Here is a 22,621-nt window from a genome sequence, read left to right on the forward strand (position 1 = left end):
AAAATGTAAAGATCCAACCCATCATGTATGTTTTACACAACGAGGAAGACAGGAGTAAATACTATGACAGTTTCAAGCACTTAATACTCTACAGAGCAAGACTCTTCCTGCTGGAATGATGTTTTGCACAACTTGGAACCTTTCATTCAAATCTCCTAGCACATTACAGTGGGAATTGAGGCTATTTCAATAATCTGACTCTGTCACTCTCTTTTATATCTGTAAAAGTATATATATGTATAAAAATAGATATAATTATATATAAAGATTGCTGGGTTTTAAAATTACATATATATATGTAAAATCAGCAGTTGCTCTAGCAGTTTTTTTTTATAGTTTAACCATACATTCAATGTCTGCCCAACTACTGAGGCTGAAGTATTCCTTGAGGGGGAATATCCCCTGCACCATGTTATGGAGCTGTGCAGTAAAGGGACCATACCTCATTCAGTGAGTGCTCCCAGGATGAATCACAATGACTGCCATTTGCCTGGACATCTAGGATGATATTAGGAATCCAATTTCCTGGAACAATGAAGCTGATGATCACTTTACATTGAATGGACAAGGAAAAAAATTAAGTGGGTATGTGAATTGTTTAAGGATAGCTAGTTCTCCTTGTCCTGACAGAATTTTGATTATTCCTTAGGAAAAAGAGAATTGTAGAGGGGCTTTCTGAATGAATTATTTGTATTTCTAGTAACTGCATATTTGGAAAATATTAATCTATTTAGTGTGTTTGTTCTCTCTGAGTATTTTTGGAAAGACATGCTCTTTTCTTCCTGCACAAAGAGCACAACAGCAACTGCAGCACCGGCTGCAGTTTCTCAACCACTGCAGTTGTGCTGCTTAGAGACAGGGCATCATGAAATGTAGAAAAGGTTATCCAAGACCTTTTCTGGTAATGATGGTAAAAGCCTCTCCCCAGACTGGATGGTACAAGAAATTTGTCAAGCTTGAATGTACCTTTTGCTGGAAACTCCCAAAGCTAGGGTAAGTTTCAGGTATAAAAGCACCTGTGCCTTGGCCTTGCTGTCACTCTAGCTTGGACTAAGGACCTGCAGCTTAACAAAGTGAGAAAAATAGGTTTTTGTATAGCGGCAAAAGTAAGATTTTTCTCCAAAGGTTGCTGAGAACTGCAGCCTGGCCCTGTCAGCAGCTGGAGTGACAGTGTGGGTTCACTCTGCACTATCCAACAACTGCCCTATGTGGAGGCCTAGGAAAGAGTGAGCCCCCTGACAGGCTTCCAGTCTTTGGTTTTGCATCTCAGAGAGTGTTCTGAGTCTGCTGTGGAGCTGGTGATATGGGATTGTGTTTGAATTCATTTAAGGAGGAGTCAATCTCTGTGGTCTTTAATTTACATGACTATTAAATTTTGGTTAACTCCATTTATCTGTGATATTCTTATCCTTACCTTTCTTACTTGTTCTGCTGGCATGATCTAGTGCAGCCTTCCTGAGTTTCTGAACATACTGTAAAATTCCTGTTAGCGGTACCCGTTCATCATTTTCATACGCCGTGATAAAAACTGATGGATAGCACTGAGATCAAAAACCAAAACCAGTTAAACACTTGACAACTGGTCTTTCTCAAACAGTAACACATTTTTCTCTTACTGTACAACTTGTTAGGGTTTATTTAAGAACTCATCTATTTCATAATTACTTAGTGTTTTCTAAGAGTTTTACCACTCTAACTGCAAAAAGTATTTTAGTCTGAAAAATGACTTCACAGTTGGGCATAATCTACCTGCAAAAGGTCATAAAAACATCCTCTTCCCACTGGTAAAGGCCTGATGCCTGTCTGCTTGCTGATGATTGCAAAAAAAGAAAAAAGGGAGTAATAATCATGGCATAGTTTACCTTAGAACAGTAGTTGAAGTTTATTTTTGCAATCTTTCTGCCAAGAAGTTGGTTTTTAAATAGTAAGAATTTTACTTAATGAAGCTGCACAACACAGCTAACACACTGTCATAAAAGAGAGATTTCCCTTGAGATGACAATGTCAAAGCTATAGGTCCTCTTCCCTTTCAGTGTTTGTTTGTTTTAATACTTCTAGAAAGGTATTAAATCAGTAGAACATACCCCCACCTCCACTGGAAAGTACCTCAGGTGGAGGTAGTTTCCATCAGTGGAAAATACCTCCAGTGGAAACCTCCTTCCTCCTGTGTCTGCAAAAAAGCCAGCAAAGCACAGGAGAATGTCAAAACTGCCCCACAAAAGAAGGCATTTTGCATGTTGAGATTCGCTACACAATAATCTATTACTTCCTGAAAGTCCTAAAACAAAAGCAAGTTTGGAAATTCATATCCTTTAGGAAAAGGCGTTGGGTTAATTTCAGTAGTCACTTGTGACTCCAGCTATTGCTAAGATTATTACTGAAATAATTTATATTGGAGGTTTTTTAAAAATTTCAGTGATCTACTTCTGGTTTTCTTATAAACCACTACACTTTATGCCTGAAGTATTCTGCACAGAAAGCATAGTTTTACCTGTGGCTTAATATTCTGGTATGGGCAATAGCTTTTGATATACTTCATACACTTTTCATCTTCTAATGGATTTCCCCATTCTTCTTGTTCCTCAATTGTCAGTGGGAGATGAGTTTTCATCATTGTATTTAGAACATCTACGAAAGGAGCCTTAGAAATCATTAAAAAAAAAAAGTTGGCAAATAGGACAGAGGACCTTGAATATCTGAGTCAAGATGAACATCAAAAATGAGGAGAGTGAGCTTTGAACTGGAATGTTTCCAATTCTGAAAGTGGTACAATAGCACAGATAACACAGTATGATGTTATGATCTGTACAAGGTCTGCAGCAGCTCACCTGTAACACCATGGCTCTGAGCAGGGCTGGGTCAGTGTTGCACAGGGCTCCAGCCAGAACTCCCCCAGCACTGGCAGCTGCCAGGGCTGTGTGCTTGGGCTGAGAAAATCCCTCTTGGTGCAGCAGCGTGATGCAAGCCCTGAGGTCATGGAGACCTTTGAGTTTGTTATACTGACATCCATCTCTGTGCCAGCTAAGGCCCTGCTCTCCTCCACCCCTGAAATTTAATGCAATTCAAGTTGGAGTCTCTTCAGAAAACATTACATGGCATAGCTTCAGATAACCAAAGAACAGCAGCAGCCACAGAGTGGCACATCACAGTTTGCTTTCCCAATTAACTCTTCTCTGCTTTTGCCTTTACCCTTCTTTATGGCTAAAAGAGAAAACATGAAGGCAAAATAAATCCAGTCATGATGACTGGTGAAAATACTACCTGTAGAAGGGCACATGTGCTTGTGTCCTGGAATCCACAGGAAAAGCAACACTTTAGGAAATTACATTTTCATTGTAGGCAATACAAAATCAGATAACATTATCTTTTTATACAGGAAACTACAAAAATATTTCCAATACTTCCATTACTAACACTATTACTTATTAAAAACAGTAGAATAGTATTTCTGAGCTCCACACCAGACTCTCAGGATTTGTCTTCCACTTAGCTTAAATTCTGAGACTGTTAGAAAGTTGGGTTTGGGTTTTTTTCTCCCCCGTAATCTGTGAATTTCAAATGCTACTTGAAATGTTATGTTTTGTAGTATAGAATTATAAAAATAATTTCTACTTCTTTCTATGCAACCACAATTTTGGTTCTAAGCCACCTGAAGCTTCTTCTTCTGGTTTCAAGTTTAAAATGGATTATTTGATTAGCTTGCCATCTTTGGATGACAAATCCATCTTCATGTAGGACTGACCTGCATTTTAAGATTCTTAGTGGGGTGCGAGGAAGAACAGCACAATGCTTGCCACTGAGTACAGCAGACTGAATATTTGCTGAATTTGTTTTGGGACTGGTATTTCCAACAATTATTCATTCCTCCCCTTGCCTCCCCTCCCTAAAGTGATTCTTTTGTTATCTTCCTTAGCTACTGAGAAAAATTTGAAGCCTGTTGTGCACTGCAGTTTGATAAAACTGGTAGATTTGTAGCTAAACTGGAGACAGATGATTTAGCCAATAAAAGAATAAGGGCTGCAGGTTAAATGCTAAGCTGTTGCTGTGGAATGTAAATGGCTTTCAGAAGACACAGACTGAGCATTAGCACACAATGCTCTCAGAAGGAGAGGGAGATAACATGTCATGGCAATTTCAGCATCTCACCAAATTTTGTCTTGAGCAAAGATGAGACAAGAAGTAATGAGACTTGAAAAGATTAAAAGGTACATACAGCCATCATGTAGATTTAGGAAACCTAAAATGTAGTGTGCTTTTGTGTTTTTTTTTCCTGAGGTAAATTAAAAAAACTACCTAAATAAAAAAATCTAAGAAAATAGGAATAATTAGGTATAGGTACACCAAAAAAAAAAAAAAAAATTGGTGCATATTCAGTTGTACATGAGCAAGTACCTGTGTATCCTGCAAAATAAAATCTTATTTCTATTTTATATTTGACTTACCTAACATGGCAATATGCTAATATCCAACCCTCTTCAATTAACATCAGCTTCTCTTCTTTAAAGGTCATGTTCAAATCTATGCCATAAGCTCCATATACATGAACTAGAAGTGGTCTCCTGTGTAGTTCTTTAGAATTCTTATTATGAAAAACTGTAATTGGCACCAAAGTTTCATCCTGGAAAAGAAGGAGTAGTTTTACAATAAGGGACATTGCAGAAATCTCAATGACACATGGCAATGAAAACTTCAATTATTTATTTTAAAATGTGTTTTTTTGATTACAGTAATTTTTTTTCACTTAGAGTGTACAAAGCACTCTTGAAAAATAAAGCCTGAGACGGAATCTCTGCTGTGTGGGCTTACAGATGCAGAGTATAAATTCATTTAAGTGCAACACCTGAGGAGTTTTTAAAATACCAAAGCACCCAAGTCTTCCTTCCCCCTTTAACACCAAGAATATATGTTATTAACAATAGAGTTTACCACTTACCACAGTACAAACTCTTTATTAACATCTGCAAATTTTTAAACTCAGGCTGTTAAAACTTTCCTTTCTTGATCTGCACTGTGCAGCTGGTTGTGGGGTGTTCTTTTCAACAGCTGGCACCTTTTTCACTTATCATGTGGAGTACAATACCATTACATCAACTAGCAATTCTCACTTATACTAAGCTTCTTGACTCATCGTGTGCTGTTATCTCCTGTGGAATACCCAGGTTAATGGAAAAAAAAAAAATCACGACTCTTTCTTGTTCTTCTCTGTAGCACTGAAGAAAACACCCACTGTTTAATAACTATAGCACCAACTGCTCTTTACATTTTTTAATCTCTGTTCCCTGCCAAATGCACTTTCTTTAAATGGGTGGGGAGGAAGGAAAGAATAAAAGGAATGGGAAAAAGACTGAAAAATCTTACCTTGCTTTTAGCTAGTAAACGTGTAGTGTGACAATTCGTAATAATTGGTACCTCTTGCACAGCTTGCTCAATGAGATTATTTTCTTTAAATGAATATGCAAAACGCTTAGGGGGGTGTACTGGGGAGGAGAGCTGAAAATAGCAGGTGCTGGTGGTATGTTCAGGATGAGATTCCAATTCAAATTCACAGGCCCACGTAGGCAGCTGAGAAAACATGGCATTTCAAGTGAGACCCTTACACTGCTTCTGCAAATTTTGCTTAATATGTCCTTCAGAGTAAAAGACTTTGGATATTAACTAATTGTCTTAGTTTGTATGTAGCACAATCTGTATTTCATTTAAATTCAATAACAAAATAGTCAAGAAGTGAAAGACTGGCAAACTTTTCTCCCAAAACCATTGGATAAAGTTGGACAATTGATTAAAAACAAAAAATAAATTCAAATTCAGTTTAAAATGGGTATTAGTGCAGACTTTTTAAAAGAAAACATTTGAAATGATTGTGCATCAGTTTTATTTTTTAGATCCTATTTTTCCTGGCATTTCCAGTTCTACTTCAACACGTTATACAGCCAAGTCCATGTCAGCTATTATGCTTTTACTGTGAGTTAGCTCAGTAATGCTAAGCCACTGAAAACCCCTGCCTCTTAACTTTGTTCCTAGTGCCAGCCATTGTGAAGAACAAAACCTTTTCCTGGCACATTCACCCTCAGATACTTACTGTTATTATATTTAAGGTTTTTAACTCTGCTAAGAATGAAAGAAATCAAGATTCATTCTTTGAGAGCAGCAGGGACATAGCCAAACCCTCTGCCAGACCATTACTTACTTGGGTTAGGTTGCTAGAGGCTTCTGAAAAGGCAGCAGAAGTCCAAGTTCTCCTGAGTAACTGCAGGCCCTTTCTGAATAAATAAACTACGGCTATTTTAAAAAATTGAAGATTTTGGAGACCATACAGTGTACTTTGTCAAAAACCTTTTTCTGTAGCAGTTTTATAGAGAGTAGCATTGGCAGTTGTTGCAATAAACTTGTGAGTTGCTCAGACTGTTATTTTTCAGGTAAACAAATCAATTAAATATTTCACCTGAATGGTCTTCAGAAATTGTATTTGGCTTAAGTCCCTTTGTTTTAATCAGGTATTTAATAGCTAGAGAATTAAGCAGGTATTTAATAACTAGAGAATGGAAGCATATCCTTTGCACCAATTGTACTGCAATATCAACTCTTCCCATTTATTATGGAACAGTGTCCATACTTGTTTTTTGAACAAGTATGATTTCCGATTTCTTTCTCCTGTAGGAGGGGCCTTGCTTACACCAATGAGTGTAGGCAGAAAAAGGCTCAGTAAAACTAAGTAGAGCATTTAGGGAACTAAGTCCTGTTTACATTAGAAATCAGCTGTATTGTGAAGAGCTTGACTGTAATCTGTTGAAGAAAGAAGTGGCTCACAGGATAGCTGCTCTTTAACTTTCTAAATGCTGCAATAAGCCACAGGTAATACAATTAGTCATAACGATGAAATTGCCAGTATTAATAGTTTCCAAACCACTTTTTGCTTTTGGAATTTATCTTTGCTTTCAGTATGTTATGCCAAAAAAAAATAGCTGGAAAAATATTATGCTGCTTAAACCAAGCTAAAACATACCTTTATCGACTGAACTGAGTGTGAAACAAAGGAAATCACATTTAAGTAAAGATGACCAGCATTCTTCAGGAACATAATACAGTCATCACTGAACATCTCAAAGTCTACTAGCTTGGTTTTCCTTTCCAGTGCATAAACTAACTGCCAGTTCTCCTTGCCACTGGAAGCTACTGGTGCCTTCATCAACTATAAAAAAAAACAAAACCAAACAACCTTGTATTACTAAAATGTACTAAGAGTTACAAATGAGAGGTACAGACTTATAGGTGATCTCATACATTTTTCTTGCAAAAAATACTTATTTGTATTTGGGGTGTTTGCCTGTCTAAAACTGGAGATTTTTAATCTCCCTTTACTTAGGCAAAATGGAAGAACAATACAGTAACATTTGGAGAAGACAAAGTCTCAAAGAGTACTCTACAGAAGACTGTAATACAATAAGTGCTTTCAGTATGGCCAGCATAGTTGTAGGTAGGTTTGATTACACAAACTGAGATCACCAACTTAAATTTTGGTACAGGGGTAAAGACTGTTGAAGCACAGTCATTTCTTGAGGCTGTCAAAGGAGTTAGGATAAAACTGGCCCCCTACAGGTGACACTCCATGCAGCACTATCAGTCTTTTTAATCCATGCAGCTCTCTCTCTTAATTTATTTCAGTAAGCTGGGATGAACAGAATTAAAAGCCAACCTTACTATTTCTATATGACCTGCAATAGACATCTAAATTAATCCTATGAATGCAATTATCAGTCAAAATTGCCTTATATTCTGCAGGTTCTCCATATGTAGTAAGAATGTACAACTGGTCCTTCCTGTGCTCAACGTGGTACATGAGCCCCGTGGTTCGTGCTTGTACAAGAGCAGGTGACTCAAAGGGATGTCTGCAGTCAACCAGCCAAACTTCTGAGGTTGTCTTGCTGTTGCTGTTGATAGTGAGAAAACGCCTGTCTTTTGTGCAATAAAGGTCTACAAAGAATCTGTAGGGAATCATTGAAAAAAAAAGAAAGAAAATGTTATCAGTATTTTAAAATACATCAGTTGTTTCAGAATCGTAGGCTTCCATCTTCAAGGTAAGAAAAAACATTTCTGTAAGCAGATTGGAGAAATTTCAGGCTACTTGGCTCCCAGACCCACTTCTGCTGCATTTACCCTGGGATTTAAAACCCTTCAATCTTGTGTGTGAAACCTGAAATCTGCAAGGAAAGCAATTTAGTTGTTGTCCAACTAAATCCAGGTTTTTGTATCATTGAGCTAGACTAGAAGCTCGTTTATGCATACAGGCTTTAAAATTCAATCAAAATGCAGATCTTTTTATTGAACTTGTAACCCTATTTAAAATTTAAAAAGTAGTAATGGATAGTTAAAATAATAAATGACATCATGTGGGAACAGCAATAACAAAAGTAAGAGCTATTAAAAAATAAATTCATAAAATGTCTATGTGCTACTGACCTAACTGTCTGAAGCAAATAAGACAAAAAGTACTGTTTAGAAAGAAAAAAAGCACAGAGGCTTATATGAGGCAAGATGGACAATGTTGGAGTGATATAAAACTAGGCACTGGTTTTGGAACTAAGAAACTAGAAACTACATACTGGATTTAAATCTGTCTGAAATCTAGAAACAGAAAGCAGTGATAAACAGTGCCTGGATGCTAATAGTAGAAAAGTTCAGGGTGAAATTCAGATTCAAATTTCTGTGAGTCATCTGAATTAACTGGAATGTGACATCTTGGATCAGAACAGTCTCTTTGCCATTTTGAACCCTTTAGATTGGATGTCTCTAAATACAAAACTGTCCAACACCAAGATCCAGATTCCATCAAGAAAATGTAGGGTTGAGTACCATAATCTGCATCACACAGATCACATGAATGGCTGCAATGATGATCTCTCTAGGATTCAGAGTATTTGACTGGTGAAGAAAAGGATGCTTTAGATAGTATTTTCAGTGCCTTTAATTATTTGCAGGTGGAGGATCTCAAATTTTTTTGGTACTATTGTTTTTTCTCATTGCACCCTCTTGACATCTTTAGGACAGGCGCAGAGGGGGAGAGCTAAAGTCTGCAAGAAAAATCAGCCTCCTGCCTGTCTAATACCCATAAATTGGCAAGAATGTGGCACTGCATTCAGCAGAGATTCCAAGAGTTCAGCTCTGCTGATCCTGCCTCTAAGAGGGTTGAGCTGAAATGCATATTACACTTCTCCCCAAGGATTATGACCTTGATATTACTTTTTTTTAAATCTTTGTAGCTTTAAAAAAAAAAAAAAAAAGGAAAATTTCAGCTTCTAAAAAAAGGTTTGATTGCAACTAGAAGAGCTGGTGAGATACAGAACAGAAGTGCTCAATGGCAATACAAAAGAATGTCTTGCCATCTCCGATGAAGGAGTTCAGCTATGAGCTGCAATAGCACATGAACCTTTAGAGTAAGTTTCTAGTAGATCTACTGTAATGACTGTGACCTTCAGAATTATGCCAACAGTTTCCCTGTGGGGAAGTGCCAGGTCAGTGCAACTTGATTTTCCAAAACGATGCATCAAATGCAGCTGGGAAAAAAAAGATCTTATTTATTCCATCTCCATTGCAGATTTTTTGTTTTCTTTTTTTTCTGATGAAAGTATAATAGGCATTTCTTTACTGAATATGTAACTTAAGAATAATCACAAATATTTATGCAATGCTGTATAAATATACCATGTGCTACAATGCTGAAAAGCTAGTTCTGTGCTCAGTTTAGCAAAGAGCCTTCTTGTCTTCCTAAACCACTGCTTAAAGAAAGGTTATTGAGAGGGTATTCAGTCAACAATAGTTCTGTCTCTTGGAATGTTGTAATGATTTTGCTCATCCATTACCCAGAGCAAGGATTAGCCTGAACTTATGTATTTTTTTTAAAAGATGTATCAGACATCAATAGCAGAGAAAACAAAATGAAATCCACAGTCTGATTTACCCTGTATGAAACTGTCACACATTCATTAAAGGACACCCTGACCTGAGAGTGACCTTGACATTTATAAACTCAGCTGAACTCATGAGGTAAGAGAGGAAAGTTTAATCTCTGTTGATCACATATCAAAAGGAGAACAGAGCACATTCTCAGGCCGTATAAGGCACTACTGACTGTAGAACACAAAAATGCATTTTACTATTTGAAATATAATATAGAACACTTTGTTTTCCAAACCAGCTATATTTTACATATAAAATACTCTAAAATATGTAAAGGACTTGTTATATTTTAGGTATGTATTACCTTGCATCTTGTTCTGTATAAACTAACTTAGTATGTTTCTGATAAGTGAAAGTGGTCATGAATACATTCTGGCATTTAAGGTTCTTCTGAGCTGTGTAATACAGAACATAATTTGCAGCCCATTCTGGAAAAAAAGAAAAATGCATATCAAATTCAGAGAGAAGATGATATTACTGAGAGAAGATGGGACTTCCACGGACACTGGACCCAGTGCTGCAAAAGGTGGGTTGCAGGTGGCATGGAAATGAGGACAGCACTTCTTCATCCTGTAGGGACTGAGGTAAGAGCCAAAAGGTTTTTCCATATTTTCTCTGAATACCACAGAACAAGAATCTCATAATGCATTGAAAAAAAAGCAAAAAAAAGCCGAGGTCAATGTTGCAGAGCCCAGTAATAGGGAACTGTTGACTCTGTGTGGGTTCTGGAGGTAACAGGAAAATAGGAAATGTGGCTGTTTAAAACAGCAGAGAAAAACTGGTTTACATGGAGTCAGCAAGACAATAAAGACATCATAAGCTCTGCACTGCTGCATGTGACTGCACACAAGCCATTTAGAGAAAAGAGATGATGCTTGTGCCCCATGGGTACTGCTGAGATAAAAATTCTCCACTTTTCTAAGCTTGTGTATGTGTTCACCAACACAGAAAGGCATAAATACAGGGCCCTTGTTATTCTGAAGTTATTCTGCCAGATCCAGCCACATTCCTGCCATCTCTGCTGCTCCTGCGGCCAACAGAATGATGTTTAACACACGTGCTTTTAAAAGCTGCTGTCTTATGCATAAATACTGATTTTCAGTACAAACCCCGAGGAATTCATAACACCAAATAACACAAACATTTTGCTTTCTGAACAGCAATGTGGCTCCAAAGTGCACAGGTGGCTGAGGACTCACTATGAAGACAAGCCTTTGAAGGGCAAGTCTAGACATTTCTATAGTCTAGCTTATAGAAAAATCAAGGTGTAAATTTTCAGGAGCTTTTGTCTGTCTCCCTGCTATTTTATATCACTTAATACAAGCCCATAAACTTTGCAAATGGTTTTAAGACCTAATTCTTTTGCTCATGATTGAGGCACCTCTTTGCTTCATTGCACTACTGCTGTACCTCACTAACATCTGACTTACCTTTACAGGTTACTTTTACACACCTAGCCTTACCTTTACCTTTACCTTTTACAGAATTTACCATTCTGAGAGTCATCTTTTGAACTCTTATTATCTGTCACACCTATCTAGGCAACAGGATGTTGGTCTCTTAACTGTACTGATTCTTCTGGATCAACCTAGATAGATGTTCAAACCAAGTATATTGTAAAATGTCATTGGCAAATTTGCATGTTTATTTTTCAACAGGTATTATAATCTTCAGTGTGGAAACACAGCACTAAATTCTTGCTACTCCTCATTTTTTTTAACAAGGAAGTTTAACATGAATTTTTTTTTTTTTTTGCTCTGCCCAGGCAAATTGCTTACTGCACTAGATATACTTGATGACATCTAGCAATATAATCCAAAGTACAAGATGTGGAACACTGTATACATACTATTATACTCTTTTTGCTATATTCTTTATTAGACTATAAAAAAAGAATGTTTTCCCATTCACTTCCATTTACCTCTGCTTCTTTTAACAGCAATGTAAAGCTCTGTAATCTATTCTGAAGGAATTGATTCAAGGCCTGGCTGACTTCTCTGGGCTCTGCAGTGTGACCCACATTGTGGATTCCAGTTGAAATTCCAGCCAATACTCACTGGTAAGTAGTACTTCCACACTTTTCAAACAAAGCTAACTGTCTACAGCTACCAGTGACTTCAGTTGTAGCTGCAAGGGTTTACCAACTAGAACATCCCTCAAAACCATCTTTACATGACAAACTGTCACATGACTATATTTTGAATATAGCATATTGGATTTAATGGGAAAAATTATGACTGTTGTAATGTGTATAAATGCTTTTGCAATGAAGGACAACTTGTATCCAGGAAGCAGTCCCTTTCATCCATATCAGACAACCTGTAATCATGCAGCATTAAAGAAACCATAAGAAAAAATGCAACATTTATAAGGATTAAATGTTGCCTTCATATAAAAAAAAATAAATTATTATCTTTAAACTAAAAAAAGATGTTGTGCTGAAAGCTTGTGTGATCCACAGGATATTCATAAATGACTTACCAAAGCTAAATACACTTGGAATTACTTTTTCCACTACAGGAAGATTACCAAGTTTCATAATAATGCAGGTTGCCTCTTCAGAATTTTCACTTTTTAAGCTGATGGCCATGTATCTCTGATCTGGTGAAATTCTGATCCGTTGAATAAAGGCATCAGAAAAGCCAAGATCTTCAATACTGAATAAAATCTTAGCATTTCCCTCACCTATTACATAGGGAAAAAGAGATAGCAAAAAATCCTGTAGTTAAAACACTGTCAAAATGAATGGTGATTTTTAATGTCTGTATTTAACAAATCTGTCTCTAATATTCACAAACATTCTACTGGAATTTATCAACAACAAATACCTGTCTTGCAAGATATTTGCAAATGCACTTTGTAAAAATAAACAAAAAATTACAGTTCAAAGGAAAAAAGTACTGTAGTTACTACTAAAAATATTTCAAAAGTGTAGATCTTGGTTTCTGCTAAACCTATTGAATTTTAAAGCTCAGATAGCTAAACGGTGGTTGTTTTTAATAAATAAAATTTAAAATTCTTTCATCCCCTCTCAGAAATAAAAAAGCATGGATGTTCTTTTCCTTTCTTCAAAATATTAAGTTAGGGCTCTGCAAAGAAGTGTTTTATCTCTTTCCTCTCCAGCAACTTGCCTTAGTATCAATATATACTATTCTCTAACTCCCTTTACCTCACATTTTCAGATGCAGGATTCTAAAATTATGACTCTAGTACAGAATTGTATAAAAGTATTTTTAGTTAAGAAACAGACAAGTTAAGCATTAATGCAAGAAAAGAACACTAAGTGATACATGTATACCTTTTTAAAGAATCCTTCCATATTAGGAAGAGAAATCCCTTACCATCATCTGTTTTTGCAAGAAATATGCAGCCATTCTCTTCAAAGTACACATTTTCTCCAAACCTGATCTGTTCAATACAAAGAAAAATATTTCAAGTCCAGCATACTATTTCCTTTGAATCCCTATATTGTAATTTTTCTGTACAGCAGAAGTGTAACAAATGTAACAAATGACAGAACATATATTCCATACTGAAGAAGGAATTGCACACATCAGAAAGGTTTTTTTCAGTTAGGGTACTTAACTACCTCTACCTGCTCTAAATTTCACAAAAGGCTCAGATCACCTGCAACTGCTCTTGCATCTTACAATGTTGTGTATTCATTATCCAAAAGTCAGATGATTATTTTATCTTTACTTGCTTTTGCCTAGGGAGAAATTAAGGTAAATTCATTGTCATAACAAGTATAAGCTGTTCTAAACACAAACTGTTGCTATGCACAACTACTAAAATATTCAAAATTTCTACTGTAAAAAAAATGAGTAAACCAGCATTTTATAGCAGGAACAGCTTCACTGTCTTTTATTGTATTCAGTGATGGGAAATGTTTGTATTGTTTGCCACTTACCCTTGGGCTTCTTGAATTGAGTCTATACATGTTGTGCAATTCTTCCAGTTTTTCTTTGATCCTCTTTGTCATAGTTTTGTATCTCGGTGAAATGTTATTCCAGTTTTTTTGCTCTGATTTCAGAAGGTTCTTGTGCAAAAGTTCTGAAGTTACCATGGATGTATTTTGCTTCTTTTTGGAAAGGACTTTTGTTCCTTCCTGCTAAGTAAGGAAAGACAACAGTGGCTACAAGCCAGCACTCTGCACACCAATCTGAATACACTGAGGTGGTATCCCCTGAGCCACAAGCCCAAAATCACCTTTGTGTTATTACAAAAGTATATGACAGTAAAAAAAAAAACCAACAAACAGTAGTTGGTATGTGTTTTATTTTAACTCTTCCTGATCTTTGGGGAGGCACTGTGAAACGTGTTTTACTCAACACATTGAGGTCTTCTCTCCAAAATTTAGGGTACTATTAATATATGCTCTTAATTGATTATAAGTAATTATGTTTGTTCCTGTTCTAGAACTAGGTTTTACTTTATATGGAATTCTATTACTTTTCCTTCTTCACAGCTTTCTTTCATAATGTCCTGTCTTTTGAATGTAATTTCTTGTTTCCTTTACTAGACAACAGTGCCTACACCTCTGTCCCTGTACCTTAGAGTCCCAGCAGCTCATTCAGGTTCCTGCTCCACCTTCTCAGAAGTGTTAATATAAATGTTCATAAGGTGCAGAATGAAGTGAACTGATATGGGCTCCACAAGAATTTTATCAGGAATAAGTTTAAGGATTTGGTTTTCCATGAAATGTGAGATGATTACTGCTACCTCACTGCCAACCAAGCTGTCCTCTATTGTAAAAAATGTTACAAGTGTGTTAAAACTGCTAGAACAATGTTACTTCCTCTTGCATGCTGTGAAATCTCACTTGATCAAGTAGTAAGCTTCACAACTTGTATTACACTACCTAATACTGCACAGATCACACAAAGTAGCATTTTATAACATTCAATGTATGATTTGAATGTGTCTAAGCTTAAAAAGCAGCCTGTGCTTCATATCCTGTCCCCACTTTCCATTAAGGAACGTTGGTTTGTTCCTAGTTTGTCTTCAGAAACATGTAAGAACCAAATGTGAATGTTCCAAGTTGACTCTGAAGGGAAACCATCTACTTCAGTAACCAAACTCCCTATGAACATAAAACATATAATTGCTGAGAGCTGAGAGTGTTCTATTTTAATATGATGGAAACCATGACCTTACTGGTCAGCACAAGAAAGTCAAGTGTTTTTTGAGACAGGTTACAATCTGCTATAATCAGTTTGGACACTTTGCGTCTACACTAGCTGATCTCTCCTTGCAGTTTTCTCCTGACACTTTACCTAAGTCTGGAAGATACCAATTTTTTCAAAATTACAATAGCAGGAAAATCAACGAAAGTGCAGCTTTATGTCAAAACAGCATAGGAAAGCTGAACAATGGTACATGCCCTTGAATGTAACTGACATCCTGGACTTTATTCCTCTGCTTAAATCCTGTGGGAAATATATATTTCTTCAACATGTAAAAAGTATGACTGGATCCCTTATCAGATATGCCAAGGTGGTTGTTGGTATTAGGTCTGTATTTAACAGCATACCTTGCAGGAAAAGAATCTGCACGGCAGGATGCTTCCAGGTGGTGCAGTCCTGTGGGTGCATGTGCTTTTAGAACAGCCCAGGATGTGGCACTTTTTTGGAGCAATTTTACTGAAAAGACACACTGTTTGAGGAGGGTTATGCTTGGAGTAGTACTTGGCACCGAAGCTCAGCCCTTGGAGAAGATTCCGCAGTCCAGCACAGCACATCCTAGCCCTCATTTCGTGAAAAATTCTGAAACATTCGTGAAATTTCTGAACATCCCGAACTGCCGATCATTTACACTGTGCGTGTGAAATATACATAAACAGCAGGTGTAAATATACATACATACAGAGGAAACAGACATAGCGTAAACTTCCTCTTCCAAAGAAATGTAACTGATTCACTAGGTAAATCAAACGAGAATAAGTAAAACTTTGTCTGTTAACAACTGGCGCCCACATTTTAACCTGAACATTCCGGGCGGCCCAAAGTTTAACTCCAATGAAACTATGAGGGGAAGGGGAGCTGCAACGGCGCACGTCCAAACGCTGAAGGACAGAACACTGGGAAAGTCTGGAGAAGTCGTACCCCCTCAGTTCCCCATCATGTAACACCAAACCCACGCTCTCTCCCGAGGCAGCGGCAGCCGAATCCCGTTCGCAGGAGCACTGCAGGGGACGGGCCCCCCGTGTCCGGCCGGACCCGGCACGGCCCCCCTCCCCGCCGGCACTGCCGCTCCGCCCGCCCGCCCGCGGCCCGCGCAAGGACTCGCCGTGGCGCTGCCGCCGCTCCCGCTCCTGCCGAGCCGGGCTGCCCGGGATCAGAGGCCGGCCGGGCAGGCGGCAGCGCTCCCGGGGGCGCTGCCCGTCACTAAGATGGCGGCAGGGCGCTTCAGCAGCGCCGCTGATGTCAGCGCCGGGACGCGGAGCCACGGCGGGGCGGGCACGCTCCCTGGGGCGGCTTTCCCGGGTGGCCGCCGTGCCACACCCAGTCCCGTCCCCGGGCGCGGTGGCCACGGGCGACTTGTCTTGCGGCGCACCCACGCCGTGCAGGGCCTGAAGAGCAGCGCGCTTCCTCGGCCGCCGAGAGTCGCTCCGGCGCTGCCCTTAGCAAAGATGGCCGCGCCCCTCCTCCCGCTCCATCCCTAGCCCGGCCGGTCCCGCAGCCGCTGGATGCTCAGCGGCTCGGCCCCGCCGCCCAAGGCACCGCTCCCTCCCTCCCTCTCTCCCGCCGCGCCAGCTCCCGGCGCTCCCGCCGCCGCATGGCCGAGGCTACCGGCTCCCCGCGCCGCCCCGCCGCGGGCAGGTGCGGGGCGAGCGGCGCGGCAGCGGCCCGAGCCCGCTGGCGGCTGCTCGGACAGGTAGGGGGAGCCCGCGGGCGGGGGGCGGCATGGCGGGCGGGAGGGCGGCGGCGCAGCCTGAGGGGAGCGCGGGGCTCGCCCTGTTCCCTCGGGCCCGGCTGTGCCCTGGCGGCGGTGCGGCAGGTCCTACACCCCTATAGGAGTATTGCGAGCTATACTATGGCGGGCCATGTAAAGGGGCTTGCAGCACTCTCCTTGGAAAATATGATAATAAAAATATGTATATATATGTATATGCACCCAACCCTCTCTAAAAAGAGGGGAAGCGGAGGGGCAGGCACCGATCACTTCACTTTCGTGACCGGTGACAGGACTTAAGGGAATGGCCTGAAGTTGTACAAGAGAGGTTTAGGTGGGATGTTAGAATAAGGTTTTTCATCCAGAGGATGGCTAGGCACTGGAACAGGCTCCCCAGGGAAGTGGTGTCTAGCAAGCCTGATAGGATTGAAGCCTGATAGAGTTTGGACAATGCTGTGAGGCGCACAGTGTGACTCTTGCAGTGTCCTGTGCAGGGCCAGGAGTTGGATTCGATGATCCTGATGGGTCCTTTCCAACTCAGCTTGTTCTGTGATTTTATGATTCTAAAGTGTGCCTTCAGTAGATCCCCAAAACTGTCCATGGCCCGTGTTAAGGGAGGAGGACCAGCACCCCACTGGCACCCTCACCCCTGAGGCCACCTTGGGATTTTCAGGCCGTAGTTTGACACCTTCCATCGATGCCACTGGGGCTGGTTGTTGTGGCTGACACCTCATTCCTGCTCTTTGCTCCCCCAGACTGCCTTTGGTGGGGAGCTGGGGCGAGACGCTGCTCGCCTGGCAGTGAAAGCTGCATTTTGCTGAGGGGCTGTGCCTGCAGGAAGGTGAGGAGGAAGAAGGATCAAGTGGTGACACCTGTGCTGTGGTAAACAGCAGCTCCTCAACTGCAGCCCTCCACATTGTTTTAGACCCTTTCAGAGCAGTGCAAGGTCGGAAAGGATTCCTCTTCAGACGAGTGTAGGCTAAAGGCTTAAAAATTCTAGTCAGTTTCATTGGCTGTTTTTGTTATGGGATGTGAAATTGACAGCCCTCACTTGAGTGTTTGTTTCTGTCCTTTCAGAGGACATCTGGAGCCGCCTGTGGACAGCTGTCCCTGAGAGGGCAGAGGGGTGGCACTCAGTCAGTGGTGGCAGCCAGGTTGGAAGGGGCACCTTGCTGCTGCTGGGTCACGATGGGAGGCCCGGGGACATCGATATTGCACTTCGTGTGTGCTTTTGGTTTCAAAATTTGCCAGTCCTGTTCAACAGGACCAACTTCTGTTTTATTATACTCCAAAGCAGGAAATGTCAAAGTTACTGGTAGGAGTATCAGGTTTGTCTTTGTAGGTTTCTGCTATATAAGCTGGACTCTGTGGCTGTACTAGCTGTTATTTCTTCTCAACATATACTGCCTTTGGCATATTCCTGTCTCTTAAAATCATAAGGAGCTTTTCATAACAATAGAGTGGGGTTGTGGAAGAGTGCATGTAGGTATTTGGGGAGAAGGCTTCTCTTTTTTTCTCAAACTACATGTATCTGTGACCTTTACCTCTGCAGATTCTCTTGGTTTTTCCATGTTCTTTAGCTTTTCTGTTGATTTTTATATGGTACAATGAGCAAGGATCAATTTAATCTTACTGGTACATCTGAAGTAAAAATCAGTTCTGTGCTCTTTGCTACAGTGGTGCTCAGATCTATCTATGGATTGGAAGAAGGTATCAACCTCCCTTTAAATCCATTTTTAAAGGAGCACTGTCAAAGTGTTTCTTACAGTGCTTTTAAAAGCACTTTTCATACTGCTTATAATAACGCCTTACGTGAAATCAGTTCTGTGGCGTGTTTATATCTTGAATTTGCTTTCATTCAATGCACACACAAATTGATTTACTATGGTAAGGATGCTTGAGTGCATGCTCGCTGATTTAATTAAGAAAAAAAAGCCCTTTTATGAGGTATCCTATGAAGCTGGCATAAAGAAGCAGGGGTTTGCATAATTACCTGTGTGCTCTTTATCAATGAAATGTTTTATGTATGCACTGAGTTTGAAGTTTGACAATATTTTTAAACTTAGTCTGTCAGAATCAAGAAAAGTATTTTTTGCATTTAAAAAATGCTAAGGGAAGTTACCCATTTACTGTGCATTTGTAAATGACTGGATAAGTTCTCTAAGCTGTGTTTTGAGCTCTGCCAGTTTCTGTGGCTGAAGGCATTATCCAGTCAGTAGTTTTCAGCAGGGAAGTTAGAGCAATAGGCACGCTTTAGGTTCCTTCCCATATGTACATTTCCTCCCTAGAGAAAGTTTCATGAAATTTGTAAGCTTTTTTATTTATCCTGCCTGTTACCTTCCTCTTGCTGTTCTCACACAAGTCTCAGAATCACGGATTATGCTGAGCAGGAAAGGAGGCACAAGGATCATCAAGTTCAGCTCCTGGCCCTGCACAGGGCCATCCCCAAGAGCCACAACACGTGCCTGAGAGTGTGTTGTCACCTGCTAATGTACTTTAACTTCCAGAATTGAAAAATAAAAGCTAAAGTGAGGACAGGTCAGTGACACTTTTTTTCCTGAACAGAAGCATTTCTAAAACTAATTTTCATCTCTTCCTGCTCTTCTCTCTGTGAAGGGTGCCTGTGCTTCAGATCTTTTTTCCATGTTTTTGTTAGTCTTGAGTTTGTAAAGTGTTTACAATTGGATAAAACAATTTGGTAAAAAAATTATTTGTAAAAATAAATACTATAGTCCTATGGATGATATTTAAGAGTGCAGTTACAGGTTGTGTTGTAGTTGATTGTGTAGAAACTTTCTTGCATGTACAAATACCATGTTGCAGTCACTGCCAGAGAACTGGCAGAGGTTTGTAGACCATAAGCTGTTACTGAATTTGGCTCTTAGTGCAACTAGGCCTAACACGAGGATGTATAAGTACAGTGAAATTCAGGTGACTGCCTTTCTCCATGTTGTTTGTGGGAGATTCTTTTCTAGTGAGTTTTTTTTTAAGAGATATCAACCAGTTTTAGGTTTTATAGGAAGTCCTAAACATGGTACTAATACTGTGATTAAACCAAGGGCATTGGAATTATGATCTGTGGTAATATTTTACCAGAATCTTTGTAGAACATTTTTGGTGATGAGTTAAGATAGGTTTGTCACCTTTTGTTTTTATCAGTGGGTTATTCTATAGCAGCAATTTATCTTTGTACCCTATTTAACACAACTGTGGTCCTTTTAGGAATAGACTTTAGAAAAAACCCCCTTTGATCCATATGTAAAAAGTACAGAGCTAGATATAAATGATGTATCATATTCTCCATCTGTACTATTTTCTCAGTTATATGTAGGGTTTTAAAATATTTGACCTGCTGTTGTAATTTTCAGATATTAGACTACTTGATTTTTGTTTGAGTCTGTGGGAAAAATGTTCTTTTGAGTATTCAAATGCTCATGAGATTTTCTGCTAACCCAGAGAATGAAATTAAATTTTACAGAGTGGCTATAAGGTGTCTCTGTACAACAAAAACTGAAAATAGGAAAGTGTTGTTGCCACTGTATTTTTTTTCCTTTTAGTAATGGCTTGCTATTTCTTTAAAGAAGTCCCCAAACAACATACTTTTCTGAAAATTAGGTCTTGCTGGTTTTCTTTAGTTGTCAAGATAGTCCATTTTGTTTTCAGGCACACAGCTATTACATGAAGATCTTAATTTTGCTGGTCTTTTAATTTTCTGCTTTGATATTTTTGCATTTTTCATTCATGTGTGTATTTTTCTCACGTGTTACAAGGTAGTGTGGACAGCACCCAGACATTTTTAATACTTCATGAAAAATGCCTCTCATAGGATGAGACCTACCTGCCAATGAAAATAGCTCCAAAAGCAGTAAGCCTGATGTCTCAGACCTGCTGTTAAGTACCAAAAGTGTAGCAAATGCAATTGCTCTGCTCACATATGTAGTACTTCCAAATATCCTGCAAAATAATGTCATGGCCCCAAACTGTAAGGCTTTTAAATGGGAGTACATTTTCAGTTAGAGCATGTTAACACAGGTTGTGTACAGCAAAAAAAATCACTGACCCATTATTTTTTTTGTACACATCTTGTATGCAAAGCTTTCAAGTTTCATAATTCTGGAGAGCTGTTTCTCATTTGACTTATCTCTAGGTGACAAAAACCTGTAAATTGCTGTCCTACTCAATGGAGCTCTTCCTTGTACCCCTATCAATTTATAGGCATGAGTTTATTTTCTGCTCTGGTTTTTTTTGTTTGCTCGTTTGTTTGGTTTTTTTTTTTTTTTTTTTTTTTTTGTTTTTTTTTTGTTTTTTTGTTTTTTTTTGTTTTTAATCCATTACTGGGGACTGCATATGCACCTTAATTTTAAAAATGCAATGGCAGTTATTTATGTACTCTCTCCAATGTTAGGAGAAAGAAGTTAAATCTAGGACACTTTTCCTTCCACATCACTGCCCTTAGAAATAAATCTTTTTGTCTGTCAGGGAAGTGCTGGCTGTCTTCTGAGCAATTGCACAGCTCAAGCAGCTGAGAGCTGGGTTCTCCTGCACAGAGGGGTTGATGCCTCACTCCCTGAAGATGGCTGAGTGCAGCAGACTAGGCAGCACAGAGAGCCCACGTTTTCACTCTCCTGAACAAGTGTTTGAATCATTTAAGAAATGCAGATGCCATTCTGTCTCTGTCACTGCCTTGAATTCGTCAGTCTCATAGCACTGAACTTGGTGCTCTCAGAGTGTTTTGGGGCTCACCTGAAGTCTGGCTCATGTGTCAGTCCCCTTGTGGGGGTCTGGTTGGAGAATATAGAGTTGTGGTGTCTGAAAGTCTGGGGCCTGGGATAGGAAGCAATTTTTTCCACTTAGGGAACTTTGGCAGCATCTCTGCAAGTGTGCAGCAGAAGATTTCTAGGCTAGGAAGGAGTCTATCAGGGGAACACACAGCACTCTGGCACCTGAAGATCATGTTTTGGGTTTGTCATTTTAATTCTACAAAAGATACATTTGTTGTTGACCTTTTCCCCTTCTATAGGGACAGTGAGTGGCACAGAAATTGCTTGGGGAGGGCACGGCTTGGGCTGTGAAATTTGGTAAAATGAGAGGATGGGAAGAACCCAGTTTGGCCCTTGAATTTTTGCATGGGTTTGCTGGAGCTTGAGTTAAAAAAGCAACTTTGTGTACTTCTGAATACAGTACATTTGCTTTAGTTATTGAGACATAATTCATAACTCATTCTCTTGACTCCTGCCATCAATACCACTGTATTTTGTTCAGGCCTGGCTTTGTTATTCATAACTACTAGCTGATAGCATGTCCATTATGGTTTTCCTCTTCACTCAAAAAGGCATGGGTTTGTTCTTTTCTTGTTTTATTGTTGATATTTAATTTGTTCTTAATTTCAAAGGTTCTGAGGAAAAAGCACTTGAAAGATGTGCATCTCCAACAAGTGTCTGTCAGAAGGTTTGCATCATTCAATCTCTTTTCAATAGAAGACCAGAGTACAGAAGAGGAAACTGGGACCTGGGTTCAGTATAGAAGCATCTTTTATCCCAAGTACAGTGTCTCCTTAAGGTAACCACAATTTAAATTTTAAGTAAGATCTTGAATGGGTTTCAAATATAAAACTCATTAGTCATTCTTCCACCGTTTTGTGTAACTAGGGCATAGTTTACAAATAAACTGGTAAATGTTATTTTTAGTTGTTTGTCATAGTAAGCGGCTTGTCTGACTCTTCTTTCTGGTACATTTCACTGAAGTAGCAGAGCTTGACTGAAAATACTGATGC

The 22,621-nt window shown here is 39.4% G+C and overlaps 2 protein-coding genes across 5 annotated transcripts in view; one reads left to right on the forward strand and one right to left on the reverse strand.

The window, feature by feature from the left end:
- The window catches only part of PREPL (prolyl endopeptidase like), a 26,484-nt gene extending 10,309 nt beyond the window's left edge, over nucleotides 1-16,175 (reverse strand). For 2 of the 4 annotated variants that reach the window (XM_059468468.1, XM_059468464.1), the window contains exons 1-13: nucleotides 15,488-16,161; nucleotides 13,865-14,065; nucleotides 13,296-13,362; nucleotides 12,436-12,639; nucleotides 10,259-10,382; nucleotides 7,766-7,982; nucleotides 7,004-7,189; nucleotides 5,359-5,562; nucleotides 4,443-4,618; nucleotides 2,829-3,045; nucleotides 2,492-2,641; nucleotides 1,415-1,541; nucleotides 443-525 (exon numbers count right to left, since the gene is read on the reverse strand). In XM_059468468.1, coding sequence (XP_059324451.1) covers nucleotides 443-525; nucleotides 1,415-1,541; nucleotides 2,492-2,641; nucleotides 2,829-3,045; nucleotides 4,443-4,618; nucleotides 5,359-5,562; nucleotides 7,004-7,189; nucleotides 7,766-7,982; nucleotides 10,259-10,382; nucleotides 12,436-12,639; nucleotides 13,296-13,362; nucleotides 13,865-14,065; nucleotides 15,488-15,706 — 2,175 coding nt within the window. In that variant the 5' untranslated portion in view covers nucleotides 15,707-16,161. Of the gene's footprint in view, nucleotides 1-442; nucleotides 526-1,414; nucleotides 1,542-2,491; nucleotides 2,642-2,828; nucleotides 3,046-4,442; nucleotides 4,619-5,358; nucleotides 5,563-7,003; nucleotides 7,190-7,765; nucleotides 7,983-10,258; nucleotides 10,383-12,435; nucleotides 12,640-13,295; nucleotides 13,363-13,864; nucleotides 14,066-15,487 lie in introns of all 4 variants that reach the window. The other 2 variants (XM_059468465.1, XM_059468467.1) reach the window with 2 other exon arrangements.
- Nucleotides 16,176-16,435: 260 nt separating this feature from the next.
- Nucleotides 16,436-22,621, forward strand: part of CAMKMT (calmodulin-lysine N-methyltransferase) — a 212,687-nt gene continuing 206,501 nt past the window's right edge. The window contains exons 1-2 of the mRNA XM_059468296.1: nucleotides 16,436-16,830; nucleotides 22,241-22,407. Of these exons, the coding sequence (XP_059324279.1) occupies nucleotides 16,732-16,830; nucleotides 22,241-22,407 (266 nt within the window). The 5' untranslated portion in view covers nucleotides 16,436-16,731. The remainder of the gene's footprint in view (nucleotides 16,831-22,240; nucleotides 22,408-22,621) is intronic.

The sequence above is a fragment of the Ammospiza nelsoni genome, chromosome 3 (assembly GCF_027579445.1).
Source record: "Ammospiza nelsoni isolate bAmmNel1 chromosome 3, bAmmNel1.pri, whole genome shotgun sequence".
In the NCBI taxonomy this organism is placed as follows: domain Eukaryota; kingdom Metazoa; phylum Chordata; class Aves; order Passeriformes; family Passerellidae; genus Ammospiza; species Ammospiza nelsoni.